Source organism: Podarcis cretensis, assembly GCF_951804945.1.
Source record: "Podarcis cretensis genome assembly, chromosome: 11".
Lineage (NCBI taxonomy): Eukaryota > Metazoa > Chordata > Lepidosauria > Squamata > Lacertidae > Podarcis > Podarcis cretensis.
In genome coordinates, this window is record NC_137180.1 from 50753623 (window position 1) to 50780016 (window position 26394).

At 46.5% G+C, this 26394-nt stretch overlaps 1 protein-coding gene across 1 annotated transcript; it reads right to left on the bottom strand.

Moving 5' to 3' along the window:
- Positions 1–16340: 16340 nt before the first annotated feature.
- On the bottom strand, positions 16341–25670 carry GRP (gastrin releasing peptide). The gene is made up of 3 exons (XM_079995168.1): positions 25279–25670; positions 21051–21301; positions 16341–16862 (listed from the first exon to the last, which is right to left on the bottom strand). The coding sequence occupies exons 1-3, from the start codon at positions 25454–25456 to the stop codon at positions 16809–16811; spliced, it is 483 nt and encodes a 160-aa protein (XP_079851294.1). The 5' UTR covers positions 25457–25670; the 3' UTR covers positions 16341–16808.
- Between the last annotated feature and the right edge of the window lie 724 nt (positions 25671–26394).

Genomic DNA, 26394 nt, shown 5'->3' on the forward strand with positions numbered 1-26394 from the left:
AACATTTTTTAAAAAAATCCCTATACAGGGCTGCCTTCAGATGTCTTCCAAAGTTTGTATAGTTACTTATTTCCTTGGCTCGGTGGTCGCATAAGGGATGTTGGATGTGATGCATTTGTACTTAACTAACCCTGCGCCCTGCCGATACTGCTCAGGGACGCGGGTGGCACTGTGGGTTAAACCACAGAGCCTAGGACTTGCCGATCAGAAGGTGGGTGGTTCGAATCCCCGCAACAGGGTGAGCTCCCCTTGCTCGGCCCCTGCTCCTGCCAACCTAGCAGTTCAAAAGCACGTCACAGTGCAAGTAGATAAATAGGTACTGCTCCGGTGGGAAGGTAAACGGCGTTTCCGTGCGCTGCTCTGGTTCGCCAGAAGCGGCTTAGTCATGCTGGCCACATGACCTGGAAGCTGTACACAAGCTCCCTTGGCCAATAAAACGAGATGAGCGCCGCAACCCCAGAGTCGGTCACAACTGGACCTTAAGGTCCTTTACCTTTAACCCTGCACCCTGCCAATACTGCTGGGCTCTAACTCCCATCTTCCCCCAGCCAATGGTCAAGGATGATGGGAGCTGTATTCCAATAGCCTATGGAAGGCACTTTGTTTCCTGCCCTTGCACTAAAGGGCCAAAGGCATGTTCTCTTTGGGAAACTGGATGAATGAGTGCACCTTGAAGATGAGCAGATAATTGCTACTTGAGGCCTGAATGGATTTTGTCCCTCTCCCACAGGGCAAAGTTGACTTGCATCTGGGAGAAGGGGACATTGGCTTCTGCCTTGATCATGAGGTTTGGCTCATGTGCTTAGACCACCTCAATGGTTCTGCTAGAATACTGATTCTCTGTTAGCTTGTTCCTGGTCTATGTTTATAGCATAATATACCATGACATAGACTTGGATCCATAGTTTTCATGCTCCTTGCATTCAGGAAACACTTCCCAAGTTGACACCTGTCATGGCAGGATTCTGGGGCACTGCAAAGGATTCTGGGGAACACGCTAGGCCACACAGCCAGTATGCAAAGAACACTGCCTGGCCTCAACCAAGGAGCATGTTCTGGGAATTGCACCAACTAACCAATGGACTCCTCCAAGACTCAGCTGGTAAAGCCAGGGCCCTAGACAGCACATGCTACCAGTCATTCTTGAAGAAACAGGTGGTCCTTCCTAGCTGCCATGGGAGACTTGATGCAAAGAATTTACTTTGAGCTTTAACAAAGGTGATATTTTACCAGGCATTTGTTGTCTGAATAATCATCTTAATTTCATTGCCAGGATCAAGAGATATCTGCAGATGGTTTGTGATACCGTATTTTTTGTGTGTATAAGACGACCCCTTTTTTGGGGACTCACTAGTTAAGCAGTTTTCTGCCTGTTGTTGTTTAGTCGTTTAGTCGTGTCCGACTCTTCGTGACCCCATGGACCAGAGCATGCCAGGCACTCCTGTCTTCCACTGCCTCCTGCAGTTTGGTCAGACTCATGTTGGTAGCTTCGAGAACACTGTCCAACCATCTCGTCCTCTGTCGTCCCCTTCTCCTTGTGCCCTCCATCCTTCCCAACATCAGGGTCTTTTCCAGGGAGTCTTCTCTTCTCATGAGGTGGCCAAAGTATTGGAGCCTCAGCTTCAGGATCTGTCCTTCCAGTGAGCACTCAGGGCTGATTTCCTTAAGAATGGAGAGGTTTGATCTTCTTGCAGTCCATGGGACTCTCAAGAGTCTCCTCCAGCACGATAATTCAAAAGCATCAATTCTTCGGCAATCAGCCTTCTTTACGGTCCAGCTCTCACTTCCATACATCACTACTGGGAAAACCATAGCTTTTAGTTTTCTGCCTAGCCCAGCACTGGATTTCCATTGCCTGCCTGACTGGCTTTCCAAGATCTCAGGCAGAAGTTATTCCCACCAGCTGCTCCTGTCAACTGGAGTCATCCAGGACTGTACCAGAGACCCCTCGCAAGTGAAGCATGTGCCGGATTATTGAACGGTAGTTAGGGATGGACGAAGCAGTTCGCTTTTGTCCATGTCACCGCCACATGTGTTCCCTCAAAAGCATGGGCATTGACAGCCCTGTGCATGTGCTTCCGCTTGTGCAAAGAGCTTTTCCTTTCTCTCCTCCACCTCAGTGCACCCTGTGCCCCAAATTGGTGAGAGAACCCCCAGAACATGTGGAGGAGAGGAGAATAATTCTGTGTAGCAAGCTGATATGCTTGAGCAGATGGCATATTTCTAATAGTGTGACATTAAATTCCACCCACTGCGTACAATACACAGTGCATCTTATTTTTGTGTGTGAACACTAAAATACAATAACCTATTAAACATTAAAAGCTTCCCTAAACAGGGCTGCCTTCAGATGTCTTCTAAAAGTTTGGTAGTTATTTTTCTCTTTGACATCTGGTGGGAGGGCGTTCCACAGGGCGGGTGCCACTACCGAGAAGGCCCTCTGCCTGGTTCCCTGTAACTTGGCTTCTCACAGTGAGGGAACCGCCAGAAGGCCCTCGGAGCTGGACCTCAGTGTCCAGGTAAAACAATGGGGGTGGAGACACTCCTTCAGGTATACTGAGCTGAGGCCGTTTAGGGCTTTAAAGGTCAGCACCAACACTTTGAATTGTGTTCGGAAACGTACTGGGAGCCTGTGTAGGCCTTTCAAGACTGATGTTATATGGTCTCGGCAGCAGCTCCCAGTCACCAGTCCAGCTGCCATTTCCCCACTTTCAGTATTTTACTCCTGCCCTAGAATAAATCCCGCATCCTCCCATGTTCAAAAGTCCATTCTGCCTCATTTCCACATTAATCTACCATTTTGTTCACCAGCTAGCAGCGGTTCTCAACCTGTGGGTCCCCATATGTTGTTGGACTACAACTCCCATCATCCCTGACCACTGGTCATGCTGGCTGGGCATGATGGGAGTTGTAGTCCAACAACATCTGGGGACCCACAGGTTTAGAAACACTGAGCTAGGGGCTGTGCCCCTGCTCACCTGCCCCCACCTCTAACGAACCTCCAAGATCTTGCCCTTCACACCCCATGCAATTAATAAACTCACTTTTCACCTTCCCCACCCCATTTCTGAAGCCTCTTCTTTCTTCTATATCTCTGCAGCTCCACCTTGCACCCCTGTTTTCGCCTTCACCTCCACTCCCTCCTTTTGTGCAACCCCCTCCCACTTTGCACACAAACCACCCCATGAAAACCTCCTGTATCCTCCTCTTTGCACACATTGCAACTGCTAAGCACCCTTTCCCACTTCTGTCCAGTTATGAAGCCACCCCCTGCTCCTATTTTTCAGGCCCTTTCATGCTGCTGCTTTCATCTTCAAGCCCATTCCCATACCCCCTACTGCATCCTCTTTCTTGCACCTCATGGTGTACCCATTCCACTCTCCTTTTTTCTCCATGCTCATTACTTTTCTCAACTCCCCCTTGCACACAGATTTGTTTTCATGCCTCCTCCTCCTGTTCTTCAGCTTCCTTGGTACCCACCCACCCATGCTGATATATGTTACTGTACCTTTAAGATGAACAGAACCTTAAAAGCAAGACTGTCCATTAGCTTGTTCAATTAAAGAAGGCTCCGTTCAGCTGATGGACATTGTATATGTGTGTGTGTGTGTGTGTGTGTGTGTGTGTGTGTGTGTGTGTGTGTGTAGGCGTCTGCATGTTAATAAAATATCTCTTCTATATTACTACAACACAGCTGGAACTTCGTGTTGAAGACAATTGAGGCAGCAGTAAAACTGCTAGCACATTTGCAGAGCTAAGCAGGGTCCAGGGTGGTTTCAAATTGGATGGGAAACCAGCCTGGATAGTAGCTTAGTTGGTTAGAGCATGGTGGTGATAACACCAAGGTTGCAGGTACGCTCCCAGTAAGGGACAGCTGCATATTCCTGCATAGCTGAGGGTTGGATTAGGTCAGGCATGGCCAAACTTGGCCCTCCAGATGTTTTGGGACTACAACTCCCATGATCCCTAGCTAGCAAGACCAGTGGTCAGGGGTGACATACAGGTTTGCCCCCCGAGAAGAGGGAATGGTGAGTGGTCTCATGATGGATGGCCAGGGCGGTTGTAAGGATGCCCCTCATAATTGGCCACATTTAAAGGGCATTTGACAAATTCATGGAGGATAGATATGGGCAAATCTCTGTTTCTCTCTGTTTCTCATTCTTTCAATCTTACGTCCAGTCCTCCAAGTTTCTACATAAGTTTCTGGTGTGTCTGTGCGTGTATGAATGATTTTTCCTATTTTTTGTATGTAAAAATTGTATTTTTGTAGGATTGATTATGTAATTTCTATATTGCTTAATGTATTAAGGATACCATCAAGCGGTGTGCAAAAAACTGAAGCAACAACTTATGCGGTCCTGCCTAATATACACATTTTTGCAATATACACATTTTCCCCTGGTGTAATGTGACTCTGGGTGTTACTTTCATGAACATGTCCATTTTTATGCACACTTTAACCAAACATGTACATTCTGGGCACTTATCATCTGCCTTGCAAAATTCGTAGAAGTGTGAATTTCACTGAGTTTTAGTTCATGAACAGTTCTAAAAAGTGTGAGTCGGGTAGGTCACCTTTAAATGTGAACTGAATAAAAATTCCCCATGGCTAGTAACCAAGACGTCTGCATCCCACCTCCAGAATTGCTCATGCCCTGTGTTTGGGCTTCTAGTTGGTCTCAACCAAGAGAGTTCTCTTCTTACGCTGTACAGGGAGGGCGGTGGAAATCAGTGTTCGATGTTTACATTTGGTCTGTGAGGATTCTTTAAAAATTACCACAAAATTAAAACAAACCACATTCCCACTTTTTTTTATTTAGGAAGTCCATCTTGCAAGCAATCGCAGAGCCACAGTGAAGAAATGTGAGGCACCTCCTAGGGCGACTTGCTCTGAGGATGAGAATCTGCCGACAATCGCACATCTGCAGCTAACTCTTTCCTATTGTTGGAGCTGCAGAATTTGAAAACACAGCGATTTTATTTTCCATTATCTCTGTTACCACATTTAATGGGGCTGAGAAGCTTTTAAATAAAACACCCCCTCCCGGGGCCCTCCCTCCTCTCGACTCTCCCCTGCCCCCCCCCAACCCGCTTCCTTGGGCACAGGGTGCTTTACACACTCTGGAAATTGTGGCAATTAACATTTCTCATTAGGAGAAGGAGCAGGCTCACAAGCCCCCTCATTGTCTCCTGCGGGGGGATGGTTCAATAAAGAGTGAGGAGGCCGCTTCTTTCAACATTTCCCACTCATTGTGGGCAGACAAAGCCAGGCCTCTAATTATATTTTCACAATCTGTGCGTATCTTTAAGGGGCCTGTCAGAAACAAGCTCGTCATCTTTTGTTCAGCCTCGTTTCAGGGAGCTTTTTAACCTCAGCTATTTCTCAACATCCCTCGCTGATGGGGAGGGCGGGGGCCCCAACAATGGCGCTCCCATTTGCCGACTTGAGAGCCTTCTTTCTCAGGGAAGAATGGGAATCACTGTATTTTGAAAACAGCCTCTCTCCTCCTCCTCCTTCCTCCTCCTCCTTCTGAGCCCTTCGGCCTTCTCCATTCTCTTGTAACCAAGTGGAGAAGCCCGGAGCAGCCGGCAAACAACGAACGTGCGTGTTTTGGATGGCTTGCGGCATAACCAAGAAGCACTCAGGGGAGCCACTCCTGAACCCAGGATCTGGTCTTTAAGGGACGATGGGTTTCAGCATAAACATTGTCCCTCCCTCGGCCTAATATATAAATAAACCAATGTATGGAGATATGGGAGAGATGAGATTTATGCTACAACCCACCACCCCAGCTTGCCTTCAAATGTTGGTCATATATAGGTAAAGGGTAAAGAGACCCCTAGCCGTTAGATCCAGTGGCGGACAACTCTGGGGTTGCGACGCTCATCTCGCTTTATTGGCCGAAGGAGCCAGCGTACAGCTTCCGGGTCATGTGGCCAGCATGACTAAGCCGCTTCTGGCGAACCAGAGCAGTGCATGGAAATGCCGTTTACCTTCCTGTTGGAGTGGTACCTATTTATCTACTTGCACTTTGACGTGCTTTCAAACTGCTAGGTTGGCAGGAGCTGGGACTGAACAACGGGAGCTCACCCTGTTGTGGGGATTCGAACTGCCAACCTTCTGATCGGCAAGCCCTAGGCTCTGGGCTTCCCAGTGCTGCTTGGTTATTTATCAGGAGTTGAGCTTGTCACTGGTACTCAACAATATTGCAACCCACATACAAAGGACTGCAGGACCTCCTAGGCATGCAAGATGTTCTCCCCATCGCTGAATGGGATTGTGCACTCCAGGGGTGAACTTTGGTTGTTTAAATTTCAATGGAGGCCAAAATTCAACACCCCTTGGCCCTTCCATTCTGTGCATCCCTGCTCCTAGACCACCTAATACTTCTCTCCCATCTTTCACATGAGAGGAGACCACTTTTATATGAGAGCAGATCCTTGGCCTTGGATTGTGTGTGTATAAAACTACGTAGTTTTGCCCACTCGCTCCCAACTACAGAATCATAACATGCTTGTTACTGCACAGCCTCAATGCCTGTCAGTGCTGGCATCAGATATAAGCCTCAACCTCACACCCTGATGGTCACCACAGACTGAAATTGTTGCCGCCAACCAACAACAATGCTACACAAATTTTTATTTGTGGTTCCCCCTAATTTACATATTTATTTACACATTATTTGGCTGGGAAACTACGTCACAAAACCCAGAGAAGTGCAAATTTTGAAGGATAGTCGTGTTTTGGTTTGCCCAACTGTTTCCAAAGGTGCAAATTAAGTAGATCCGCATTATAATTTCAAGGCATATTGGATTTCTCCTAGTCAGTTTATGAAGCCAGTTTACAGAAACAACAGCATACAGAATAAAAAAACTATACTCAAATAACACAATGTATTGATAACAGTCACAAACGGCTACAGTAACGGAAGCTGCCTGAGTTTTTGGACTGGCCTTTTGGGCTGTTGGCAACTGGGGCCTCCATGATGAGCTCCCGCACTTCAAAATTTACCACAGCCTCGCTGAGCAGGACATGCAAGCTTGTCCCTCGCTATTGATCTTCCTTTGCAAAATCCAATCCCAATCTGAGATGTGATGATGTAGCCCGACATGTTTGTCTAGAACCATGAATAAACTGAGTGCAATCCAGAACCCTCTGCAAGAGGCAAGAACCACTTGCAGGCTGAGGCTGCAATCCTGGACACCCTTACCTGGGAGTAAGCCCTGTGAAAGTCAACAGAACTTACTTCTGACTAGACAGGTGTAGGATTGCACTGAGTGCAAAAGGTCTTCTGAAGGTAGGACTCCTGGAACAGTTGTCGGTGAGCAGAACAGGACTTCATCCCCACAGCTTTCTGTATGCCCCCCAATCTGATCCAGAGGGTTGGCTCTGTTGGGTATCCCTCCAGAGCTGATTTTAGGATACACATCAAGGGCTACCATGAGAGAGGAGATAGGCTAGGAGAGGTGCCATTGTGCAAGCAGAGTTTTACTAGAGAGACATTGGACATCACCAAGAGAACAGTCATTTAGGATATATCTTTATTATCATTGTCCCATGCAGAACAATGAAATTGAAAAACTACATAAAACTACATTAAAACTACATAAAACTACATTAAAACTACATAAAACTACATTAAAACTACATCAAAACTACATAAAACATTCAAAACCCCCTAAAAACTCTAAAACCCCATTTTAAAATACACTATACTATAGAAACCCCTTATGCTGTGTTTAGAACCAGAATTGCATTTGCATAGAAACTGTTTCCCAGGCGGCTAGTCCTGGCCTTTATAATCCTATACCTTCTTACAGAAGGCAGAAGCTGAAAGAGATCATTTCCGGGGTGCGTACTGTATTGCATACAGAATAATAATAAAAAACCCAACAGGTGCTTTCCTCCCTGCGCGCGCACACACACACACACACACACACACACACACCATTTGCACTGAGCTGACAGATGTATAAATAAATGTTTATTTCCATTCAGAATAAATTCATTTCAATATATGGAGGCTGAGGAGGAACGTCAATGTCTAGTTCTCCGCCTTTTCTTGATTTTACGTGCATTTTTATCCAGTACATCCATGTGGATTCTTACACACTGTCCTGTTGCATTTTAAGATCCTATTTGTTGGGGATTTATTTTCTTTTTTTCTCCCCCCCCCTTTTTTTGTAAATATCTTCTCCTTAATTGGGTGCTGAGTCTAATAATCCTGCCTCAGCTTGTTAACTGTACAATGGCAGTCAAAGTTAATGACCCATTAGTGATTAATTCCTTAACCAGCATCTAATTGCTCACTGTAAAACCTTTTCTTAAAACGGGATTAAATCATCTGGATCCTTAACCACTTCTTTGCTCTAAATTCACTAAGGCTCTTAACCTGGGCCTCCTTCCTTGAGTCTCCTATTTCCTCTTTCACTTAAAACTCTCTTCCAGCAACGAGGGCAAGATTTTAAACATTAGCTGCTAACAGCAGAACAGAACGTTTGAAAGCCAAAGAAGACTGCAAAGAAACAATGGGAAATAATCAGAAATTAAACTTGCTGAAAATGTAGGCTTTCTTTCTTTCAATCTTCCCTAAATCCTAATTCAAACTGGCCATCCGGCAAAAAGGCTGTTTAATTTCTCTACCCGGGTGACCCATCAGTAAAACGTTTCTCATTTTAAATATTATTGAATGCTCACTAGTATGATGTGTGAGTGGTTGGGTATTCAAGTGTTGAGCTTGAACAGGGATTGATTCTGTGACAGCACCAGAAAAAGGCAAAAAAATGGGTTATGGGGGACAGAAGGGGCAATGTATATTTCTAGGTGTGTGAGAATGAAAAATGACAGCATATGCTAATGACTGGAGTTAAGAAATGGGGTGGCAAGTGGGATGGATGAGGTCCTTGTTTGGGGGGGTGCTCCCCCCCTCTATTGCAACCTATGGATTGATTTGAATCACTTCTGGCTACGGAGATACAGAGCTATTGAATTAGGAAAAGTCCTGCAAGGTTTCTGGAGGCCTAAAATTTTCCATATAGATAGATTTGTCCTAGCTAATCCCTCGCAAATGTGACAGGGTGCTTCTGCTGTTGCTTGGGTTCATGTAGGTAACGCTGTACATTTGGCAGCAGAGGAGGTAGAGAGGAACATTTCCGGTAAGACGTCCAAACAAAACTGTATCTGGGTGAGAAAAGAATAAGTGTCTCAGTCTCAGTCTCAGTCTCAGTCAGTTTTATTGCACATAGCCAAAGGCTGCCGCAATGTACACAGAATTATTTTGAGCACATTCATCTCTTCTGTTGAGATCAATGGGAATTAAAAATTCTTAACCTTTGGGTGGGTCACATCCAAGGTTTTTCAAAGGGTAGCTGCAGGGGCAGTTTATTATTTCCCAGTTATGGGATGTGCTACTCGTTGTACAAATTTAGGAGACCAGAGGCATGGGCCAACTGAAGCGAAAACACATCTCAATCTGCGAACACGGACCACGCCTTTAAAGCACATTCAAAGCACATTTCAACCACCCAAATAATGCTGGGAACTCTAGTTTCCTCCTCACAGAGCTACCACTCCAGCACTCTACAGTTCCCAGGATACCTTGGGTGTGTGTGCTTTGAATGCACTTTAAAGTCATGGTGTGTACCCATTAATTCCTACAGGAAAAGTTATGTGCAGGCTGGGCTGGCTTTCCACAAAAATCAATAAGTCTTAAAAGCACTGAATTTTGACCAGATTGTATCTCCCCTCCCCCTCCAAAAAAAATTTGTTTATTCCTTCTTCTGTGTCTGTTACTTGGGGTTCTTTAGCACATTCTTTTGCTGGCACACTTGAAAGCCCTCTGCGGCTTTTAAAGCCTGGGTCACGTTGTCTCTGCATTTTAAGGCTTTCCAATTTGGGGAAAACAATTGTGGTTCCTGCTCACAAGCGACCCCTCTGAAGGCCGCAGGAATCAGTGGAATTGGCAACATGCTCTGTTGCTGTGTGACCGACTGTGTCTCTACCTGCCTCCTTGACAAGGCAACCCGGGAGGAACACAGGCAGTCAAAAGTCTTCGTGATCTGCTTAACTCTGAATCAACATTCAAGGACACTTTTGCAAAAGCAAACATTCGCTGGGGAGGGAAATTTATGCCAGCGATCCTGCACACACAAACACATGTACGCACCTGATCTTCCCACACAGGAAAGAAATATCCCGAGCATGGAAAAAAGACAAAGATGATGAACCCTTAAGAACCATAAGTAAGAGAAAAGACTCAGAGGAGGAAAGTAGCTTTAAGGAATTAATCTGAGCTGAACTTCCCAAGGTCAACAAGACGACGGTCTGTTTGATAAAGGTACTTTCCAAACTTAGTCTTTTGAAGATGGAGCGAGACACAGATCATCATGCTTTAAAACAAAACCATAGTCCGTGGGGCCTCTTTGTGCTTCAGCGCCATCTAAATAAGAGAGCTAAATCCATATTAAGGACACAAGAACACCCCTAACACCTAGTTCAGTGTCCTGTTCCCCATGATGGACTGCAAAGCAGATGGTCCCAGGTCCAACCCTGGCCTGAAAAATATCTCAGGTAGCAGAAGTTTTAGACTTGTGATTATGAGATCATTATTCTTACTATTATTACTGCTGTGCTGCTGTGATTCGTATTGTGCCATCAAAATCATCGCTAATGATTCGGATTTGTGCACGAAACGACTTTTCCTAAATGTATATTCCAGCAAGGATACGTTGGCCAAGATTGCCACCTGGTGGAATATAAGAGAAGTTCATAAGAACTAATAAATGGTGTTTGATCCAAGTTGCCAAATTTTTAATCGAGGAGGGAAGAAGGAATTAAAAGCAAAGACAAAAACCAGAGGCGATGCATTCCCTTCTGAAACTGAGGTGGGTGAAACTAACCCTTTCCTTACCTTGTCCTGTCTACTTTGCAGGTAGAAGTAAGGGCAATCTGTGAAGTAGTGAAAAGATAGATAGATAGATGATAGATAGATAGATAGATAGATAGATAGATAGATAGATAGATAGATAGATAGATAGATTTAGTCTGGAATCATCTCAGCTCTCTCCCTCAATAAGCATTCAGGAAAAAACCAAACTATTTCTCTCTGAACATTTTGTGCACTTTTAAAAAAAAAAAAAATAAATTCAGACATGGGAAGCTACTGACTCATACGCTCCAACATTTCTCTCATGAAAACAGGGACGGATCAGTTGTTGTTGTTGTATTCCCCACCCCTCTGACAGGGTTGCCTCAGCCACTCTGGGAGGCTTCCAATATATATATTAAAACATAATAAAAATTAAACATTTAAAAACCTCCCTATACAGGACAGCCTTCAGATGCCTTCTAAAAGTTGTATAGTTATCTCTTATCTCTTTGGCTCGGAGGTCATATAACTCCATAGCCTCAAACATGTCTCCAATGAAAACAGGGACATCCTAAGGAAAAGTGGGACATTCCAGGATCAAAACAGAAACTGGGATGGCTTCTGTAATCCTGGACTCTCCCTGGACAATAATGGACACTTGGAAGATCTGCAGGCCAGGAAATTCAGAGGCTTCCTAAGGCCTGCCTGGGACGGAGGTTGCATAATCCTCTTTCTGTCTACACCTGCTTTGGCCCTGGCACACAGGGGCTTAATAGGATAGGCCCCAGCCACCTAACTTTGGAAGTGCCCAGTTGAATCTCCTTGAGTTCCTGATGTGCGGCCCTTGGTGTCACTCTGTGTGGCCCTTAGAATTCTCCCCAGGCCACACTTTGCACTGCTCCTGCTTTAACAGCCCAAGTGTCTCCGCTTGGCTGGCATAAGTGAAAAAAATAAAATGTGGCCATTAAAGCCAGCTCCCACATCTCACTTAGTAGGTTAGGCCCAAGCAGGAGTGCAAGGCTAGAGCAGGGTGAGAGAGTAACTAAAGGAGAAAAGACCTGTTGAATATAGTCCTTTAATAAAAACCATTTCTTGTTTAACTCCTCCAGCCTGCTCATTATTAAACAGCAAAATGCTGTAAGTTGTCCTAGAAGTAGGCCCTGAGCTGAAAAAGGTGTCCCTAACCCCTTTGCCAACAAAGGTCCGTATAGTAAAAGCTATGGTTTTCCCAGTAGTGATGTATGGAAGTGAGAGCAGGACCATAAAGAAGGCTGATTGCCGAAGAATTGATGCTTTTGAATTATGGTGCTGCAGGAGACTCTTGAGAGTCCCATGGACTGCAAGAAGATCAAACCTCTCCATTCTTAAGGAAATCAGCCCTGAGTGCTCACTGGAAGGACAGATCCTGAAGCTGAAGCTCCAATATTTGGGCACCTCATGAGAAGAGAAGACTCCCTGGAAAAGACCCTGATGTTGGGAAAGATGGAGGGCACAAGGAGAAGGGGATGACAGAGGACGAGATGGTTGGACAGTGTTCTTGCAGCTACCAGCATGAGTTTGACCAAACTGCGGGAGGCAGTGGAAGACAGGAGTGCCTGGCGTGCTCTGGTCCATGGGGTCACGAAGAGTCGGACACGACTAAACGACTAAACAACAACAACCCCCAAAGTATAGTGCGATTATGTGCCCTGATTTACAGAGCATTGTCTTCCGTTTGAATTGCTACCTAGTCCCGGTCTGTTTTGAAGAGAGAGAATCCTAAAACAGGAGAGCAAGGAACTTGCCCATCAACAGTTGGCAGCAGACAGAGCAGGTACACAGGTCAGCCCATTGCAGTCTTCTCCACTATGGTGAGGTGTCTTATATTTCGATTTAAAACAATCGTTTCTAAATTTGCACCTATATATGTGCATTAGCAGATGCAGATCTCTGTCCTTGTTTGTCTTATGAGTGTGTGTGTTGGGTAAGTGGCCACCCTGAACAACTTCAACATGACACTCTCCTGCACTGAGCATGTTCTCAAGAGAGGCACTCTAGACTCAACAGTGTTTACAGTGTTGCTTCTAGAAGTTTCCGTAAGGCTCTGGGATTGTGACTCACATTTGCTTATCTTGGCGGATTAGTCCTGATCTGATTACAGTGTTTACTGTTAGCACTGCTAAAGCAAGAGGCATCTCAGCAAATCTTCCTCCCCACTTCTGTGTGTTTGAAGAGTTGTTGGCGGGGCGCAATTTCTCTCAAAGAGAAAAAAAAGCACACACCTTTGCAATATCAAATTGACCCAGGGCCTCTCCAGACATCCTTTTCTATCGCACGTGCATGATTATTTGTGTTCCTTATGTTATTGGGAATCAATCCCACTGGCAATACCGTTTGCACCCGCAAACATTTTGGGTGGGCTTTGCTTCCAGCCTGCTGAAACACTGTAACGCTTTGTGCCACAAATAAATATTTGTGTCTGCGTGCATGCGTTGCACAACAATCTCTCCAGACAAGAAGTTATGTGGTAGCAGCATTGGGGACACCTTGCAGAGCAAACAAGTTGCAGTATATATAGCAGGATACTTCATTCTCCATTCCCCCCTCCCCACAGTGTCTGTTTCTTTAACCTGCTGATACCAGAAATTCTGCGGCTTGTAGGTATGCTCGGTCTTCACTGGCCTTTCCCCCATTTTTTGAGAAAAATATTTTCTGACTTCTGTAAACCTGAGGGTTCCCTCAAGTGTGCTAATCCATCTTTTCCATTTCTCGGGGGCTCCGTTTTGACTGCATCGCTGTCGGCGCTCGCCACCTGAGCTCGCTGCTAGGAGGAGTGATTTGAGAACGGAAGGGCTCCCTTGCCGAATCAAATCAATGGCACCGTTGAGTTCAGCTTTCAGGGTTTGTTTTGTTTTGTTTTGTTTTTATTAAAGATTTTCTTGGTTTACGGAAGTATGTGCAATCTCTCTCTCTCTCTCTCTCTTTTCAAGTAACATTTTTTATAGATCAGTTTCACTTGTTGAGACATTAGGAAGAAAAGGGGGAAAGAGGTGGAGGGGGGAAAGGTGAGTGGGGGTGGGGTCGGGTGGCGATGATTCTATTTTACTTAATATATGTGGGGTATTGTGTCGGCGTTGCTTGTGCAGGTTCTCTGCTGTTCACTTGTCTTCCTTTGGTGGTGAGAGAGGTTGGGGTTGGCCTAGGGTGTGGTTGTTTGTTTGTGGTTGGCTGTGGTGAACTTTATTATCATATGTGAGTGGGTGGGTGTTTTAGATCAGGTTAGCCATATTGATTTGTATGTTGTTGGTGGGTTTTTGTCATTGCCTTGTTGGGCCATGTATGTGATAAAGGGGAACCATACCGGGATAAAGGCATCTTCTTCTATTTGTCCCCGTTTCAGTTTATTGGTTCAGTGGTACCTCGGGTTAAGTACTTAATTCGTTCCTGAGGTCCGTTCTTAACCTGAAACTGTTCTTAACCTGAAGCACCACTTTAACTAATGGGGCCTCCTGCTGCCACCGTGCCGCTGGAGCATGATTTCTGTTCTTATACTGAAGCAAAGTTCTTAACCTGAAGCACTATTTCTGGGTTAGCGGAATCTGTAACCTGAAGCGTATGTAACCCGAGATACCACTGTAAGGCTGTTTCCTATACTATTTGGTACCATTGGTCCATGCTTACTCCTGACAGGTCTCTCCAGTGTCTGGCTCTGATGTTTCTGGCTGCTGAAAGTATGGCAGGTGGGTTATGAGCAGTTTCAGTTTTCAAGACTGAACCGTTCTGGAAATTCACAAGCCCCAGAGTATTGCACGCAGTTTTCACTGGGTGATTGTTTTATTACGTTTCATCACTGTTGCTGTGCTTTATGAAATGTGTTGTATAAATCAGGTGTTAAATAAAAGGTGGCTGAGGGGGTCTGTGCTTCTCTGTGTTCCTTCTTTGGGAGAAGCACGTTCTCCATGTGCAAAGGCGGGCGAAGGGACCTCCTTTGTGTGGGCTCTAGGACTAAGAACAAAAGCCCTGCTGGATCAACTCTGTGGCTTCCCACCGTGGCCAGCCAGATACTTATGAGAAGTCTGCAAGCAGAACCTGAGACATCAGCACTATTTGGTGAGTCCCATCAACTGGTATTCAGATGCATCTTGCCTCTTACGGTGAAGGTGGAACGTAGTCATTGGGCTTAATAGTCAGTGATAGACTACTGCTTCAGGATTTTGTCTAACCCGCCTTTGAAGCCATCCCAGTTTGTAACGCATCACTTCCTCACTTATGTGAGGAAGTACAGTGATACCTCAGGTTACATATGCTTCAGGTTGCGTACGCTTCAGGTTACAGACTCCGCTAACCCAGAAATATTACCTCAGGTTAAGAACTTTGCTTCAGGATGAGAACAGAAATCGTGCTCCGGCAGCAGCAGCAGGAGGCCCCATTAGCTAAAGTGGTGCTTCAGGTTAAGAACAGTTTCAGGTTAAGAACGGACCTCTGGAATGAATTAAGTACTTAACCCGAGGTACCACTGTACTTCCTTTCGAGTCCAATCCCCTGCAATGGAGAAATATACAGCTGTCCTGTGCAGGGATTGAACCTGCAACCATGACATTATCACGCTCTAGCCAACTGAGCTGTCTAGGCAGACATTTCAGTTGTTCTTTTCTGAACCTTTTCCCATTCCACAATTACCTCTTTGAGTGGACCCAGTGACCCAGAACAATGCACATTATTCCAGACGCAGTTGCATCATAGATTGTATAACAGCGTTGGTTTTCAATGCCTTTCCTGATTATCCCTAGCATGGAATTTTCCTTTTTCACTGGGCTGGCATCTTCGCCAAGCTATCCCCCAACAAGGTCTCATTCCTCACCAGTTGCCGCGCCATTGACAGATACAGTGGTACCTCGGGTTAAGTTCCGGAGGTCCGTTCTTAACCTGCAACTGTTGTTAACCTGAAGCACCACTTTAGCTAATGGGGCCTCCTGCTGCCGCTGTGCTGCCAGAGCACAATTTCTGTTCTTATCCTGAAGCGAAGTTCTTAACCTGAGGTAATATGTCTGGGTTAGCAGAGTCTGTAACCTGAAGCGTATGTAACCCGAGGTACCACTGTATGTGAAATTGAAAATGCCCTCCAGAGAGAGGTATGCTTTTGAACCTCCTTGTTTTAAAAACCTATCCATCGTTTTATAAATATAGTCGTTATTTGGTTTATAATCTATTTGTCCCTTTAAAATTTCGCTTCAGACTTCTCTGTACCATTTCACAGGACAGTTTATGCCTTTTAAAGATAAATGCATCAAAACACACACGCAAATAGGTGTGCATTTATTATCGTACATATGTTTCCTTTGTTTTTGTATGCCACCTTTCCTCCATCATGGAGCTCCGGGCAGCTTACAAAAATGGCCCCCAGAAATTCAAGCCCGTACCGACCTGCTTTGCTTCAGCAAGACTGCAGCATCACCTGCGTTTCAGACAGATGAAAGCACTAACCTCGGAATCTTTCCTTTTTTAAACATATTTGTTTATTGTGAATGTTGAAAAACATCGAATGATTGTTAACACAAAAGACGATGTGATTGGAGGGAGAGGAAATGGCAAATTACCGTCAGAGAATTGGAAGACCCTTCATCAACAATAATGCAGAACAGCTTTTGCCAACCTAGCGCCCTCCAGGTGTTTTGGAGGGTGCCAAGGGTGGCAAAAGCTGTCGTACAAACAAATGCATTCGAAAGAGGGAAAAGGCTACTCAGATGGAAATAAACACCTCCAAAGAGTGTCGTCATGATTAGGAATACAAGTGAGCAGGTTATTTTTACGCCAAAGGGAGAGGGGAAAAATCTTGCTTAACACAAAAGATAATATTATTATTTTTAAATCAGTTATCATATACAATAAAATGCTTGTGAAACCAATAGTCTCTTTCGCAAAGATATTATTCTATGCCTTCGGTGCTGGGAGACAGTTGCTTCAACTGGGAGAGGCCTCTTTTCTATCCATCGCTTGCAGCAGATAATCCATCATCTAATGAAGACACAGAGGGAGGAAGAAGAAAAACAGTGAGAGGGCAATCTTGACAAAAGCCGCTGCAGTGATGGGTGCAGAGGTCATACGTCCCTCAACCAGCTCCAGCCCAGTATGTTTCACTGCTGGAGGTGAAGGGCTTCTACAAACAGGAGCCAACTGGGTGGCTACCCACATTTCAGTGGGGCAGACTAGGCCTGGTAGGGGTGGGGAAGGCAGAAAACCAAAAACAGGTAGTGCCAGAGCCACCCACTGACTATTTGTAAGCAGGGCCAGATTTAGGTCTGATGAGGCTCTCAGCTACTGAAGGTAATGGGGCCCTTGATATGTCCAGCTGTCCTTTGTCAACAACAAGTTGTCGCTGTTTTTTGTGTTGAATATATGCTATATGGTAATTTGTGGACCTAATAGGTATCTAAAGCCATTTGCACATAACAAAATAGGTATTTTATCAAGTAATTGTTGAACTGAAATACAATGAAGAAGAAGTATATTAATAGTGAAATACAATTAAGAAGAAGTATGTTAATAGTGAAATAATTATTAAGCTCCAACTTAAAATGATTTTTTTATTCATAACAAATGTAATAATGCAAACACATTGGCATTTGGCAATAACAAAAATTCCTTTATTTGTTTTTTATATTTTGGAAATGTACATGCAGGTTTTTTTCCTTTAATTTTTTTGGGGGCCCCCAAGAGAGTGGGGCCCTAAGCTATAGCTTATTTAGCTTATACGTAAATCCGGCACTGCTTGTAAGTAAGGCTGGCGTTGGACAGGAGTTGGTCGAAGGCAGACTGGCAGTGTATTGGCCCATTTGCCCTGTATAGACCAGCCTCCACTTAATGCCAGCACTGGTGTGACAGGAAAGCATTCTCCACCAGACCCGAGGCAGCAGGACAGAGTAGGAGGACCAAGAGTGACCATGTGGCAGCAGATATCACTGTGGTTGGCAATTGTCTCAAGAGACAATGGTGTGGCCCCATGAGGGTGAAGTCGAACCACTGCGTTAACAGCACTGAAGTGACCTCCTCAGAGGTCAAGCTTGGGCAGTGTGTATGGAGTCTTTTAATGAACAGAACAGAGTGGAAGATTATGAGTCATGGGGCTGGGAAGAGTCAACGAATATATCAGTGCTTATCTTATCTTTCGGTTGCTCTTTTGTCAAGGTTGTTAACATTGTTTTATAGATTATGACCACTGTAGTACTTTGAGCAATCCTACAATATGACTTTTGTTGTGCTGTTTAGCTTATCTTTTCCAAGTTGTGACTGTAATTGTTTTACTGGTGAATTGTAATTGTTTTGACTGATGGTTTGTTAACTACTCTGTCTAGTTTATGTTGCATTTGCGGTGTTCTATTATGTTATTGTTACAGTGGTACCTCGGTTTTCGAACGTCTCCATTGACGAACATTTTGGTTTTTGAATGCTGTAAACCTGGAAGTAAATGCTTTGGTTTTCGAAAACGCCTCAGAAGTCGAACATGCCATGTGGCTTCCGTATTGAGTTTTCTGTATTGAGGCTTCCGTATTGAGTTTTTGGTTTTCGAATGTTTCGGAACTCAAACAGTCTTCCGGAACGGATTACGTTCGAAACCCGAGGTCCAACTGTATTTATTGTTTGTAAGCCACTTTGCGATTCAGTTGAATGAAAGCAGCATATTAATATACAGTGGTGCCTCGCAAGACGAAATTAATCCGTTCCGCGAGTCTCTTCATCTTGCGGTTTTTTCATCTTGCGAAGCACGGCTATTAGCGGCTTAGTGGCTATTAGCGGCTTAGCGGCTATTAACGGCTTAGCGGCTTTAAGAAAAAGGAAACAAACTTGCAAGAACTCGCAAGACGTTTCGTCTTGCGAAGCAAGACCATAGGGAAATTCGTCTTGCGGAACGACTCAAAAAACGGAAAACTCTTTCGTCTTGCGTGTTTTTCGTCTTGCGAGGTACCACTGTAATCAATCATTCAACAGATGGGGATAGTTAAGCGACTCCGGAGGAACAAACAGCCAGGGGCTGCTACTGCTGCCCCACATCTCTCATCTCCTGCCTGACATAGCTGCCTCACTATAATGATAACAATACCGCCCTCCACTTCCACAACATATTTAAAAGGGCATTGGATGTCAATCACCCAAAGGCCTGGTTAAAGAGGAACATTTTCGCCGGGCACCCTTAAGGTGTATAATGAAGGCGCTGGCCAAACCATGTCAGAATAAAGTCATTACTTGGGGCTGTAGTTCATTTACTGCCGCCCAGTGGCGTAGCATGGGGGGTGCAGGGGGGCCCGGCCGCACCGGGCGCAACATCTGGGGGTTAGGGTTAGGGGGCGCAAATCCACGGGTCAGGGGGTGCAAATTACTTGCCTTGCCCCAGGTGCTGACAACCCACGCTACGCCACTGCTGCCGCCCCAAGCACAAATCAGTCAGTTTTTCTAGAAAATTAAATCAAAATAATCAGAAAGGGAGAGCTGTTTCCCCTTCAGTATAGCAAGCTTCCCAGTACCTCATGACAGTAAGTTATTTATGTTTCAACAAGCTAAAAAGTGCTTTGTGTAAATTGGGAGGTTAAGAATATGCTCCACAGGTAAGAGTTCCAAGATCCAGTCTTTTGCCATTTCTAGGGCACTTCCAGATTGTCACTTTCAGGATGGGATTCAATTAAAGGTAAAGGTAAAGGTACCCCTGCCCGTACAGGCCAGTCTTGACAGACTCTGGGGTTGTGCGCCCATCTCACTTAAGAGGCCAGGGGCCAGCGCTGTCCGGAGACACTTCCGGGTCATGTGGCCAGCGTGACATCGCTGCTCTGGCCAGAGCCAGAGCCAGAGCCGCACACGGAAACGCCATTTACCTTCCCGCTGGTAAGCGGTCCCTATTTATCTACTTGCACCCAGAGGTGCTTTCGAACTGCTAGGTTGGCAGGCGCTGGGACCGAGCAGCGGGAGCGCACCCCGCCGCAGGGATTCGAACCGCCGACCTTTCGATCGGCAAGCCCTAGGCGCTGAGGCTTTAACCCACAGCGCCACCAATTACATACCATCAAATGCAGGTTGTGCAATTATAGTTGACTGAGAGGTCCTCACAGCCCCATTTAGGATTCTAGGTAATGCTTGAAAGCGGTTGGTTTTTTAATTGGGGAGCAGTTGTAGCTCAGTGGTGGAGCATCTGTTTTGCAGGCACAAGCTCCCAGGTTCAGTCCACAGCACCTCTGGGTTGGTAAATCCCTGCTTGAAATCTTAGAGACCCAATGCTGGTCAGCAGAGACAGTGCTGAGCTGGATGGACCAATGGTCTGATTTAGCATAAGTTACCTCCACAGAGTTAACTGTTAAACCACAGAGCCTAGGATTTGCCGATCAGAAGGTCGGCGGTTCGAATCCCCGTGACGGGGTGAGCTCCCGTTGCTCGGCCTCAGCTCCTGCCAACCTAGCAGTTCGAAAGCACGTCAAACTGCAAGTAGATAAATAGGTACCACTCTGGCGGGAAGGTAAACGCCATTTCTGTGCACTGCTCTGGTTCGCTGGCCACATGACCCGGAAGCTGTACGCCGGCTCCCTCGGCCAATAAAGCGAGAAGAGTGCCGCAACCCCAGAGTCGGCCACGACTGGACCTAATGGTCAGGGGTCCCTTTACCTTTTTTACCTCCCCACATGTTCCTACTTTGAGGCTCAACTTGCTGACCTTCTCAGATGTATTTTCACCTCTGTTGAACCATGTTTGGCATGTTTGTTTGAAGGAAACAAACCGAAACAAAACAAACTGTGACAGGAAGCTTCCCATGTTCAAATTGTCAATGAAAGCATCGGAAGTGCTGCAGCAAGGATCATTCAGTTTGCAACTCAAAGGTTAACTCTGTGATCAGTAAGTCAACTAACCAACAGGGGGATGGTGGAAGTGTTGCTTAGCAACCAGACAGAGCAGCTTGACATTTACTGAGGCAGAACACACTCTGATTGGCTGTGCAGTTCTCAGGGAACTTTCCCTTTGTGTGTTTGGCTGAATCTTTCCCTGCTGCTTACAAGGCCTGAACTAAGAAAGGCAAAATCCCTCTGCTCGTTCCTCCTCAAATTATACACTTTGTTCAGTTTGCTCAGTAAAGTGTTATCAGGATTTCTTTCCTCTCTGGACTCCATCTACATTATTGAAGTGCCTTTTGTCAACACAGAGATGAAGGCAAGCATTTACACTTACGTCTTTGAGGCTGCTGTTGTCCTCTGCCTCCCAAGCGCTCTTGACAGGAAACGGAGATTCTTCCCTAAGAACCTGAGCACTTTGGTTTTCGTTCCCCTCAAGAAGCTGGAGGAACTGCTTGAATGTTTCCTCCCAGTGCAGATAGTCTCCTAGTTGCTTGGCATTATCGGGTAGCAAAGAGAAAGGTGACTCATTTCGTTCTTCATATATGTTAGGGAAATCTCCGCTGCTCTTTTTGCCCATGAAGTGCCCTGCAAGAGGAACCGAAATGCCATGAAAGTGGTGCCAAAAGTCATAGAACTGTAGATTGTCCAACCCCTGCAATGCAGAAATCTTTTTGCCCAATGTGGAGCTCAAACCCACTGTTATGTACTGAAGTTCTCACCCTGGGCCAGCAGGGGGATATTGTAGATAGTTTTCACTCAGGTCCACATATGCAAATAAGGGATTGAAAGTGACGTTCAGTGATTGGATAGTTACAGAAAATGGTTTCTGTTGCATTCTAGTGGAGCTCTATAGAAGCAGGCTGGCTGAACCCTTCAGTTCAGTTCTGTTCTGGCCTGTGAATAAACAAGAGCTGTTGAAGAATTGCTGTGTCGTCTGATATGTTCACCCACAACTTAACACCCACGACCCTGAGATTAAGAGTCTCATGCTCTACACACTGAGCTATCTGCTTTATGCTGTGATTCTATCGTCCGGCAAGGAATGCCTGAATCAGACAGAAGTGCATCAAAGTTGGTACCCTCATAAGAGTACCAGGCTAGCAGAGTGGTGATGGCAGCCATTGTGAAATTATTTAGGGTGCTTCTGGGCACAGGAAATCCAGTCAAGGAAGACATTATTTGTAGCTTTTGAAGCCCTACAGAAACATGCAAAAATTATGGGCTAAAATAGACATGAAAGACCTTTTCCTGACTTTAACCCTATTCCTGCCGGCCACCTTGCCACCTTTGGGCTCATCTACACTTTCGGTTGCCACGTATTTTGATCATATTGTGCACCAATTAATTTTTCCCAGGTGCGAGGGCTATCCTCATTGTTCCTCGGCTGTGCCATATGAAAATCCGATCTTACCTGCTGACTTGTCTCTTATCCGAATGCACAGAAAATCAAGAGGCAGATTTTGCTCAACTGAGCTTCAGTTCAGTGGGTAAGGTCAAATTTTCAGAAAGCACAGCTGCAGAACAAGAAAAATTCTCGGACCCAGAACACAATACGATCAAACACAGGATGAGCGAAAGTGTGGGTGAGCCCAGTGATGACCTCCCCCAAACTGCTTTCCCCCACCACAATGTCCCTGAAAAAGACACATATATCTAGAGAGCAGGAGGAGAAAAGCAGTGTGTGGGTGGGTGATTTTGATGGCTGGTGGGGAAAGGGTGAAGAGCTTCCATTTCTCCAGCAACTTGTCTGCTCAAAAGCAAAGCCTCTCTTGGAGCTTGTTCTAGTTAAATCAATGTTACTTGCAACTACATATGTAAAGTTCTGTTGGGATGAGCCGTGTTCCCATCATATCATTTCTACTCTCCGGAATAAACTGTCACCTGTCTCCAGGCAGGCAGTATCATCTCCTGCAACTGCGATAGGTCTGGTGGCATCGGGAGGTTAATACCACCATGTTAAGGGGTTTGCAGCCAACTATACTTATAGGTAGTCTCTCTTTGCCGAATCCTATGCTTGAAGTTGCATGACAGGGGCGTCATGACAGACACCACACCAAATTATACCAGGTGGCAAGCAGGGCCATCCCAACTGCAGAGATACCTGTAGGCAGTCTTCATGGACTGTTCAGCACTCTTAGATATTTTGTCATGCAGTCATGGGCGTGAGAGGAATTACTCTCAAACAGAGAAAAGCCACAGATTCACAGATGTGAACCAATCCTGTGATTTCCTGGTTCCCTCTCCCTCTCTCTCTCTCTCTCTCTCTCTCACACACACACACACACACACAACCCTCTTCTGTAAATCCATGCACTCAGTTATGGAAGACTGGAACTGTCTGCATGGAAGAAATATGTAATAGCATGAATGAACCATCTCAAGGAGAAAAGCAAAGTGGTGGCAGATACTTGTGCATAGTACAGATGTGTGGAGGAGGAAGAAGAAGAGGAGGAGGAGGAGGAGGAGTTTGGATTTGATATCCCGCTTTATCACTACCCTAAGGAGTCTCAAAGCAGCTAACAATCTCCTTTCCCTTCCTCCCCCACAACAAACACTCTGTGAGGTGAGTGGGGCTGAGAGACTTCAGAGAAGTGTGACTAGCCCAAGGTCACCCAGCAGCTGCATGTGGAGGAGTGGGGAAGCAAACCCGGTTCATCAGATTACGAGTCCACTGCTCTTAACCACTACACCACACTGGCTCTCACTGGATGCTACAGATAAAGGGGGAGGTGGCTTAGAGAGATCAATGCAATATTTCGCAAGCTATTTCTAATGGGGAAGGGCTATGGCAGAGCAGAACATTCCACGTTCAATCCACAGCATTTCCAGCTAGAGCTCAGAGGACCTATCTCTGAAAACATGAAAACAGCTGCCAATCAGTGTAAGCAGCACTGGGTTAAGTGGACCAGGGCTCTGATTGTGCATAAGGCAGCGTTCTGTCTTCGTAATGGCAGGAGAGACAAGACATCAATTTTATAAGAAGATGTAGGGACCAACTTGTCAGAGATCCTATTGTTCATCTAGTACAGGGGTCTGCAACCTTTAAGACAAAAACAGCCACTTGGACCCATTTCCGAAGAAAAAAAAACTGGGAGCCGTAAAACCGGGAAGGTGACATCGGGACGGTGCGTGAGTAACGCACGCACGCACCGCCCCCATGCGACGTCACAGCCAGTACAGCGCCCGCCACAGTGGGGAGTGTCGGGGCGCACAATGCGCCTCCTCCCCTCGCTAGTATCTGCCCCGGAGCCGCGGCAAAGGTGTAAAAGAGCCACATGCGGCTCCGGAGCCGCGGGTTGCAGACCCCTGATCTAGTACAACCTTTGCTCCTTACAATAGGATATCCTGAAACTAAAGTAGCTCTAGCAGATCCCAGTGCAATGACAGCCTAAGAAAAACCCTGATAGTTTAGACCAGGGATCTATCTAGTCCCGCATCCTGTTTCCAGCAGCGGCTGGCTGGCCAGAAACATGAATGGAGGGCAACAGTGCTCCCTGATTGGTTTGTCCTCAGCACCTGGTATTCAGAGCTATACTCTCTCTGTCAATGGAGATTTCATTTAGTTCTCCTATAACTTAATAGAAAACTCAGTTCTCTTGAGTTTAGAACCCCATGTAGCTCAAATGGCAACACCATCCACAGTTAATCAGTATGTTTTAGCAAGCTTGGGGCCACCCCAAGTACCTCCCTCCCACTCAAAAAAAAAGCTTGAGGGGGGGAACCCAAGTGAGGGGTGTTTAATAGCAGCCGACTGAGGACCAAAGATGTTCATTTGGCACAGAATAGAGTTGAGGAACAGGAAATGAAGGAGCGGGGAGGAATGGAGTATCCTGGCAAAAGGCATGACAAGCTGATTGGCTGGGACATTGAACAGGTGCACTCCACACTGCAATGTTTTGCTGACCTACTTGTCAGGACTGAAAAGACCCAAGAGATGGGATTCTTCTCCGTCGAACCTAGTGGCCGTTATGACTACAGGGTAGCAAAGCCCCCCCCCCCAAAAAAAAAAAAAAAATTTAATGACCTGCTGTGTGAAGTCGCAATTTCTTTTCCAAAACAGGAAAATAAAAATCAGCAGCAACGCATCTGTCTGCACACGGAATAGATTGAAACTAACAGGATGGAGGGGATAACGTGATGCGGCGCGGGAGCGAGGCAACCTAGAGGGGATGCTCACTGGAAACGGGAGGCATTGCGTCGCCAGGTTGGGTACCGAGCTTGGCTGGGAGGAAAATGATAACGGACGGATGGATGCTCTCCAAGCCAGCTTTTCAAAGTTGGGGAAAAGTACGAGATCCCTCCCTCCGTCCCTCTAAAACTCACTCTCCTTCCCTCCGCTCAACCCTCACTCCCTGAATGCTACTCGCTCCCCCTGCAGAAACGGCAATTGTAAGCTCCTCACGGCAAAGACCTCACTCTCTTTTCACTTTCCCTCGGGGCTGATGCTCCACTGTCAAGCGCCAACCGCGGCGTCGGGGTGGGGAGAGAAAGCGCGCGCCACACACACACACACACACACATATTTGGCGACCGTGGGCGCCCAGCAATTCGTTCGTACTCACCCACAGCCCAGTGGCTGCCCCGGGGGTAGACCTTGGCCATCGGGGACGCCCCCTCGCTGCCTTGCAAGGGCGCGGCGCGGACGCCACGTCCCTCCAGCAGCAGCGCAAAGGCGAAGAGACCCAGGAGCGAGAAGAGCGCGCGGGGCTTCGGCAGGAGCTGGAACTCGGGGCGCGCCATGGTGCGTTCCGGGCTTGGCCTCGACGGGGCGGCTCTGCGCTCTGCTTGATCAAGGGCAGCGGCGAGTCGCGGCGGAGACTGAGCGCGGCGCTGCTTCTGCCTCCTCGGCCGGGACCTGCCTTTATATGCAGGCTGGGCGAGGTGGCACGAAAGGTCAAGCCCTTAACGCCTCCCCTCGAGGGCGCTGCTGGAGCTGCGCCTCTCCGCCCGCCTGACTGGCTGGCTGGCTCGACGGCGAAAGCGCAGCCCATCGCTCCTCCTTCCTCTGACGCCCACCCGTCCAGCCATTACTGCTTCAGTGCTACCCTCTGGGGGAAGGTTCCCCCACCCCACTCTCCCCCGCCCCGTCTGTGGCTTCAGCAGCTGCACGGCGGGCTGACAGCACCAGTCTTACAGGTAAAGCTACCCCCCCCCCCCGCTCAGATTCAAGGATGGATAAAACGGCACCTGGAGAACTTCTGCCTGTTGGAAAACAGCGCCCGTCAGAAATATGAGAGCCCCATGGCAGGCGAGGGGCGGGATAGCAATTCTGAATAATGCCAGAAGGGGTGGCGTCAGCTCCCAAAGCTCAGCCTTGTGAAGTCCTCCTAAAGAAGAGGGTGCCTCTGAAACAGTGCAGAGTGTCGTGCCCCACTTACCTCTAGAAAGCCGGGGGGTGGCTGTCCTGTCAGAGAGAGCCTGAGGAGGGAGGAGACCCCTGGTATAGGGTGGTATAGAAATGATGATTATGATGATGATGATGATTCCAGCTGAGGTATATCAAGGCTTTGCCCCAGACTAGATTTCAGTCCTGAGATGCTTAAACTCCTAATAAATTGGAAGTGTTCCTCTGAACATGTGCCAAGTGCATTTCTCTGACTTCTGAGGGGAAATCGCCCACTGCAGGTAAGAGTGTATTGAGAGCTAAGGGCTCCTTCTTTTTTTAAAAAAAATAATAA

Bases quoted from the DNA above. Each gene is read 5' to 3' on its own strand.
- GRP (XM_079995168.1), bottom strand. From the start codon at position 25,456: ATGGCGCGCCCCGAGTTCCAGCTCCTGCCGAAGCCCCGCGCGCTCTTC. The intron at 21,302-25,278 runs GTGAGTACGAAC...TTCCTCTTGCAG, and splicing joins GGGCAGCCACTGGGCTGTGG to GGCACTTCATGGGCAAAAAG. The intron at 16,863-21,050 runs GTAAGTGTAAAT...TGTCTTCATTAG, and splicing joins ACAACAGCAGCCTCAAAGAC to ATGATGGATTATCTGCTGCA.